General features: G+C 36.0%; 1 protein-coding gene across 2 annotated transcripts; it reads left to right on the forward strand.

Moving 5' to 3' along the window:
* Positions 1–1,894: 1,894 nt before the first annotated feature.
* Positions 1,895–7,251, forward strand: LOC120167048. Of its 2 annotated transcripts, none has more exons than XM_039176176.1 (10): positions 1,895–2,313; positions 2,737–2,823; positions 2,990–3,999; positions 4,083–4,171; positions 4,284–4,387; positions 4,482–4,572; positions 4,900–4,975; positions 5,072–5,186; positions 5,274–5,805; positions 6,527–7,251. In XM_039176176.1, exons 1-10 carry the CDS (start codon positions 2,013–2,015, stop codon positions 7,017–7,019), a joined length of 2,898 nt encoding a protein of 965 aa, XP_039032107.1. In that variant the 5' UTR covers positions 1,895–2,012; the 3' UTR covers positions 7,020–7,251. The 2 variants fall into 2 exon arrangements, with proteins under 2 accessions (XP_039032107.1, XP_039032108.1); XM_039176177.1 differs by having other exon boundaries at positions 2,171–2,313; positions 2,726–2,823.
* The last annotated feature ends 1,253 nt before the right edge of the window (positions 7,252–8,504 follow it).

Below are 8,504 nucleotides of genomic sequence, written 5' to 3' on the forward strand. Positions count from 1 at the left end.
CTTGCAGCCAACAAAGACTGGAACTTGTGGCAGATGGATGTGAAGAATGCTTTTCTACATAGAGAGTTAGATCGAGAGATCTACATGACCCAACCAATGAGTTTTCAAAGTCAATATCATCTGAATATGTGTGTAAGCTGCGAAAAGCACTCTACGGATTGAAACAAGCACCTAGGGTGTGGTATGGTAAGATTTCTGAATTCTAACAAAAAGTGGTTATTCAGTAACACCTGCAGATTCTAGCTTATTTGTCAAAGCCAATAAAGGTAAGCTAGCTATCGTGCTAGTGTACGTGGATGACTTAATCATAACCGGTAATGATGAGGCAGAAATTCTTCAGACGAAAGAGAATTTATCAGTTCGTTTCCAGATGAAGGAACTTGGACAACTTAAGCACTTCCTTGGTCTAGAGGTTGATCGCACACACGAAGGAATATTTCTGTGTCAACAAAAATATGTTAAAGATTTGTTGAAGAGGTTTGGAATGCTCGAATGCAAGTCAACTTCAACGCCAATGGAACCAAATGTCAAAATATGTTCACATGAAGGAAAAGATTTGGAAGATGCAACAATGTATCGACAATTGGTAGGTAGTCTGATCTACTTAACCTTGACCCGACCTGACATTTCTTATGCAGTTGGTGTGATGAGTCGGTATATGCAAAATCCAAAGAAGCCTCATTTGGAAGCAGTTCGACGAATATTGAGATATGTGAAGAGTATAATTGACTATGGTCTTTTGTACAAGAAAGGTGAAGATTGCAAGTTAGTTGGTTATTGTGATGCTGATTATGCAAGAGATCATGACACCAAGAGATCAACAACTGGGTATGTGTTTAAGCTTGGCTCTGGAACAATTTTTGGTGTAGCAAGAGACAACCAACGGTATCATTGTCAACCATTGAAGCTGAGTATCGAGCAACAATGGCAGCTCAAGAGAGTACATGGTTGATACAGTTGATGAATAATCTACATCAACCAGTAGTTTATGCAATTCCTTTGTACTGTGACAACCAATCGACAATTCGGCTGGCGGAGAATCCTGTTTTTCATGCAAGAACTAAACATGTGGAAGTACATTACCACTTTGTTAGGGAAAAAGTTTTGCAAGAAGAGATTGAGATAAGGCAAATCAAGACAGATGAGCAAATTGATGACTTGTTTACAAAAAGCTTGAATGTTGGAAAGTTTGAACATTTCCGTCGTCAACATGGCGTGATTCAAAGAATGGAGGCTAACATTGAGGGGGAGTGTTGAAAATCAATATTAGCCTAAATAAGTTCACACATAAATTAATTTGATGTCATTGCTTACATCAATTTAGTTTTGATGTCATTGCTTACATCAATTTAGTTAGGTGAAAATTAAATATTTTTCTCATGTTTTAATTTTAATGGTTTAGATTATTTAGTGCTTATTTTAATGAGTGGTTTAGATTGTTTCTTGTAACCTATAAATACCCTACTTGTATTTGAGTTTTATCATCCAACAATCAAAGCTTAATTATAAGCATTTGAAAGCTTTCTTAAGAGTTCTTACATTTTGCAATTTTGTGAGATTATTTTAAAGAGAATTTTTATTCTTTTCGATCAATTAGAGTTTTTACTCTTTTTGATTCAACAATATATCATATTAAGAATTTTAAAAGAATAAATATCATATTAAACTTTTAAAAGTATTAAATGAAAAATATTATATTATGACTGTTGTGTCGTGGTTACGGATATTGATATTTTTGTAGTAGTAAAATATAAATTTTATGTAATTGTTGAGTTGTGAAATGCAATTATACGTTTTAAACAATTTACTTTTGCATATTAATTAAAGGGGGAAAAAAGGCAAGAGCCAGGGACACTCGACCATATATGAATAAGATAAGATATAACAAAGAAATTCTCGCGCTCCCTTTTGTCTCCCTGTCTGTACCACTACCAACAACCAAAGCCCTAGAACAAATCACCCTTCACCTCCGCTCCCGGTTCAATTAATTTTGGAATTTCCCCCCTTTCTTAATGGCTTGTACATCTGCCTCGTCGGCTCCGAGCTCTCCTCAGCTCCGCTTGGGCTTGCGTTGCATGGATTGCAGAGAATCACGCGTGGTTCTCGTGGGGACACGGGCGGGAATGCTCGACGGTCGTCGTCTTCGCATGCTCTCTGTTCCAAGAAGCAGGAGTAAAGGACTGGGACGGCTTCGTAATGTTGCTTCGCGGGTTGTGTCGGACTCCACTGCTGGGTCGGATACTTTTTCAGGATGGTCCGATTCGGATAGTGTTGAAGATTCCATTGAATCGGGAAGGAACAAATGGTTTGGAGGTATTTATTTATTATACTTTTGTACAGACTAATGTTGTTACCACTTGTCTTAGCTGAATTTTGGCTATTTGTTTACTGGCTTTCTTTGTTTACTTGTGACCAGCTGGTAAAAACAAAACGCTTTGATAGATTTATCTGAACATAGTTAGCTGATTAAGTTTTTGATTATGTTTTCTTAGACTAAATGATTCTTGACTTTCAATCAAAGGTATTCCGTGTCAATGAAGCAGAGAGTAATCAGATTATATTTAGGGATAAAATTTGATGCATAATCTTGAAAATAGCTCTCATGATTGTTTGGGGCTTTAAGCATACAGTGGAGCGGGAGTGAGGATTCGAATCTTATGCTTAAGTGGGTTTAAATTAAAATTGGCGGTTTCAATGTTATGGACTAATAACAATTCGTAAGTAGTTTGCTTTTAGGAATTGTGGGAGCTGGATCAGCTGGACTTGTTCTGGTAGCAGGGCTTTCTTTTGCTGCAATGTCCCTAAGTAATCGGACTGCTTCGAGTAAGTCTCTTTCAATTGCACTTGGTTCTATTTTACTATGGTTTTCTATTTTGTTTATATGTTGTTACTTTTTCGCTTTTCCTTCTTTTATTGGACTTAATTTAGATGAACTGACAACTATCCCTGGGAACTTGTTTTGAATGCTTGTACCATTTGTTGACTACAGGACCAAAGCAGCAGTCAGAACCCTTAACAGCTCAACAGGAAGTTTCAATTGATACTGAAGGTGAAAAAGCTGAAGAAAATGAAATTGAAACAGAAATACATAAGGATCTTTCTGCGCCTTCAGAATTCAATGACACTTCTGCTGATAATAATACTGATAATGACAATGGGACATACTTAGTAGACAGTTCCACATCCAATGGTAATAGTGCCAGTAATACTGCTCCAGATCCAGGATACATGCAAAATGGTTCATCTTTGAATGGGGAGTCAGTTTTCCCAGACGCAACTCCAATATCACCTAATTTGCCAGAAACTGAAGTTGTGGGTGGCTCTTTTGTTGCACCAGGCCTTGAAGAATCAGATAGCAACCTTGATATCGATTCACCTGAAGCAACTTCCAAGATTGAAGATAAATTGATTAATGTCCGGACATGTATTGATACTAACTTGTCTGACCCAATAAACCTAGACAATGGTCTTGATGAGGGATTACTTGGATCAGAAGGAAAAGATAATTCCAATATCTCGGATTTTTCTTCTACTTCCAGTTCAGTCACTGATCCTTCGATTGTGAGTTTCTCAGTTAATTCAGAGTCGGAACCAATTGTAGAACATCGGATTGTACCCGAAGACAATATGGAAACCATAGAATCATCTCTAACTAAAGAAAACCTTGGGAGACAAAAATTGTCTCCGCTCTTAGTTGAATTAAAGAATTCATCTCTGGAAGTGAATAAGTTAAATGAGACTGAGTCATCTGAAACAACTCCCGTGTCAGCACCAGCTCATTCGTTAACAATTGAGCAAGGGAACGTTAATTATAATGAAATAAAAGATAGCAGACCAGTTTCTGAATCACCAACTCCAAGGAGTTCCTTCTCCCCAGCTGGTATACCTGCTCCGTCTGTAGTTTCCTCAGATCTACAGGTTCATCCAGGGAAGGTTCTAGTTCCTGCAGTTGTTGATCAGGTTCAGGGGCAGGCACTTGCAGCCCTTCAAGTTTTGAAGGTATTTCGTTCTTACTGAAATGCAGAATTATTGGAGTATTGGATAATACAAGAACTTGTGACATATATCTCTATCTTTTCCAGGTTATTGAGGCTGATGCTCTACCTGGTGATCTCTGTAAACGTCGTGAGTATGCTCGGTGGTTAGTGTCGGCAAGCAGTGCTCTTTCGAGGTATAGGTTCCTTCCTTGTTTCTCCTATGTATGGAAGTGTATGGCCTTTTGGAAATTAGCATGTTATAGGTACCTTCATACTCATAAATTTAATCTATTTTGCTGTTTGCAGGAATGTAGTATCAAAAGTTTATCCTGCAATGTATATTGAGAATGTTACCGAACTTGCATTTGATGACATAACGACTGAAGATCCTGATTTTTCATCGATTCAAGGTTGAGAATAGGATTTCATATTCTTGTTCATATTGGTAGAGTAACTTTCTTTTTGGTTATAATTCATTGTTGCTAATTGAGTTACATATTTCAGGCTTGGCAGAGGCTGGACTTATCTCAAGCAAGCTTTCAAATCAAGATTTATTTAGTAACAATCTAGGTCCATTTTACTTTTCTCCAGAAAGGTATTACTGTTCACAGGTTAAACTTTTGCAAAACTGGTCATCTCATTTATCTTGGTTAATATTTTTTCCAATACCAATTTCCCATTATTTTATTGCCTATCTGCAGGTTTATTTTTTTTAACATCTAAGAATGATTCTTGATTAATTTCTCCGAGTAGTCTTAACCCGTGTTCATAACAACTTATTTGCAAAATGTTAATGGGATATGTTCTTACCCTGACTGAACCCGAAAATAAAGAATGAAATTGCAGTGCAGTTTTATTTATATAACCACTAATACCTTTATTTGTATATATGCCTCTTATTTTCTCCATTTTTTTACTCTAGCCCTCTATCACGCCAGGATCTTATATGTTGGAAAATGGCCTTGGAGAGAAGACAGCTTCCAGAAGCTGACAGAAAGGTTGCTTATGTTTGACTTTATTTATTTGTTTATTTTCTCTTCTTACATGTATTAGTGGATATGTTTGGTATTAAGTTTAACATTGTGGTTATGTAGATCCTCTACCAACTTTCTGGTTTCATAGACATTGATAAGATAAATCCAGAGGCATGGCCTGCACTCATGGCAGACTTGTCTACTGAAGAACAAGGAATAATAGCACTTGCTTTTGGTAAGTCGTCTCAGTGATAATTATTTTCCCTAAGTTTCATCTTATTTTGATGATTGATATACCTTTGTTATTGTCATATCCCCATAGGTTGTACAAGAATGTTCCAGCCAAATAAGCCTGTGACAAAAGCCCAAGCTGCCATTGCTATTGCAACTGGTGAAGCTTCTGACATAGTAAGTGAGGAGCTTGCTCGTATCGAAGCTGAATCAATTGCGGAAAATGCAGTATCTGCTCACAATGCTTTAGTAGCTGAAGTTGAGAAAGATATGAATGCTAGTTTTGAGAAAGAACTTTTAATTGAACGGGAAAAGATTGATGCTGTGGAAAAAATGGCTGAAGAGGCAAAGCATGAACTGGAAAGGTTAAGAGCTGAGAGAGAGGAAGAGAATATTGCCTTAATGAAGGACCGTGCTGCTATCGGCGCTGAAATGGAAATTCTTTCAAGGTTAAGGCGTGAAGTGGAGGAGCAGTTGGAAAACATCATGAGTGACAAAGTAGAGATATCATATGAGAAGGAAAGGATTAGCAAACTACGAAAAGAAACAGAGGATGAAACCCAGGAGATTGTCAGGTTACAGCATGAGTTGGAGGTGGAAAGAAAAGCCTTATCAATGGCCAGGTGAGGAGATGAGCTTGATTATTATGTAGTTTCAACTTTCAAAATTGATACTTCAACTACTTAATAAATGGGAACGGACAAATTACTATTCATATATATACACTTATACATATACATATATATTAAATGCTTTATTTTATGGGATAGTAATTTCAAGAACATGGATAGCATGATAGAATATTTTCTCTTATATCTTAGTGGCATTGGGTGAAACTTTGCTCAATTCTCATTTCTTTGCATTTACCAGACTTCAAATAGATTCATGCCTATCTGCTTAATCAATTGCCACCTTTTTTGCTAGGTAGAACTGGAGAAAATGCACCAGATGTGATTATCACTGTTTAAGGATTCCTATTTTTTTAATAAATTTCCAAAGTATTTTCTTCAAAATCCATGTTAAAACTGTAAAAGTTTGACCCTTAGCTAACTGTCAAAGCGTTCTATAAGGTAAAGCTATTGGGATGATAAAGAAAATTGGATTCTCTATGATGGTCATATTAATGTTTCCGCTGTGTTACTTATCTATTTTGTTGGTAGAAAAATCATGAATAACTTTGGCTTTTCTTTTTTGGGGTTGACACTATCATTTGGAGATTCTGTCTTTGCCTCTTGTTCATCTTTATTTTGTCTTCCATTTGCCGTTTAATTTTTCTGAGAGATATATCGCTGTGCTGTTCTCATTTGGTTGTGTAATATATGATACAAAACTTTATAAATTCAGGGCTTGGGCTGAGGATGAGGCAAAAAGAGCAAGAGAACAGGCAAAAGCCCTGGAGGAAGCTAGAGAACGCTGGACGAGGCACGACATCAAAGTGGTCGTAGACAATGACCTCCTTGAAGAGAGCGTTGCAGGAGATATTTGGGTAAATGTGGAGAAGCCTGTTGCAGTTGAAGGAACTATTAGCCGGGCCGAAGCTTTGTTAGGAAAGCTCAGGATATTGGCTAGTGAAGTAAAAGGCAAATCTAGAGAATTCATCAATAAGATTGTCCAGAGGATCCAGCATTTGATTTCGGTGTTGCAGAAGTGGGGCTCCGAGGCAGGTGCAAAGGCAGAAGAATTGAAAGACAGGGTTGTGTCGAAGGCAAGGGGATCAGTACAAGAGGTGCAGCGGAGCACAGCGGGATTTAGCTCGGCCGTTAAAGAAGGTGCAAAACGAGTGGCAGAGGATTGTCGTGAAGGAGTCGAGAAACTCAGCCAGAAGTTCAGAACATAGCCTCCAAAGAGGTCAGTATTTTGATGGACACTAATAAATAAATTGTGCAGCTGAGAAGCATGTAGTTCTTCCTCTGATCTCTGTCAGATCTTATTAGATGGTACGAGCTACCAATGCGGTGATGATTTTGTAATAATTGAAATCAATTTGCTGCTGTTATTCTGTTTTGTTTTGTAGCAATAATTAAATATAAGTTTTGAAAAGTATGAAACAAATATTTAAGTTGGTTCAATGGTATTGCGCTCAAACTTATTCAATTATTTCTAATTAAAATCAGAATCGAATTGATAAAATTTGTAATATGTAATTAATGAGGATCAGATGTGTTATTATATGAATTTATTTAATTGTCATGTTAATAATTTCATGAACAGTTAATTGTTGATGACTTAATTAAAACTGAATTAACTTATATTGGTGATAGAAACAATATAGTTTTATGTTGGTCTTATCTGACGACAGCAGAAGGAGATCGAAAACAATGTAGATAAAAGATTTTGAGCTATATTTATGAACATTAATGTATTTTCTGAAATAATAAGTATCATATTCGAAATTGAGAGGCTTGAAATAGGTTGTTAATTTTTTTCTTTAGAATTTAATAACAATCAAGTACAATGATGGGTGACATTGATGCACTTGTCAATGATAATTTTAAGATTTCTAAAATTTGAGAGCGGGGAGATATGAGTGAATTTGTTGGAGGGGAGAGAAAAAAGAATAAAAAAAATGAATAACTAACAGTCAAAAAAATATCTTTTATAGTAAAGTATTATAGGTTATATGTTTTTTCAATCTTAAAACTGATTTTAATTCAAACTAAACTATCATTCTCTCAAACTTAATTTATCGACTTGAACTTAAATTTTAAAAAGATTCAACTCTATAAAACTATATCGTATTCAAACTCGTCATGTCTAGATCTGAATCGAATCCATTTTCATTCATAAGCAACATACATAGAAATTGAGGCAAAATTGGCTCATTATGGTAGACGGTATATTTAATTGGCCCATTAGATCAACCATATTTTTATTTTAGAATCTACGACAAATGTTATAGTGCAGGAAAAAATCGTCATGTCGAGGTGACGAGTTTGTCCAAATAATAATTTTAAATGGTCCAAGGTAAGTGGGTCCTGTGGGGTCTAATATTATAATGTATTTCTACGAACTCGTAACGTTGACGTGACGAGTCCGCTGAATTTTTTTTTCTTTTCAAATTCAATAATTAATTTTTAAATTATAATAAATAAATTTTAGAACTCGTCACGTCAACGTGACAAGTTTCTTTGAAATTTAAAATTAACTAGTTGTTGATAGCAGTTGGATAATGTATAGAAGCACTAGTCAGATTGAAACTCATCATATCGAGGTGACGAGTTCCACGAGATTTTTGAAAATCTAGTCTTTTATTTGACGTGACGAGTTCCTTTGAAATTTAAAATCAACTAGTTGTTGATAGCCGTTGGACAATAGACAGAAG

The sequence above is a fragment of the Hibiscus syriacus genome, unplaced genomic scaffold, assembly GCF_006381635.1.
Source record: "Hibiscus syriacus cultivar Baekdansim isolate YM2019G1 unplaced genomic scaffold, ASM638163v2 tig00111659_pilon, whole genome shotgun sequence".
NCBI lineage: Eukaryota > Viridiplantae > Streptophyta > Magnoliopsida > Malvales > Malvaceae > Hibiscus > Hibiscus syriacus.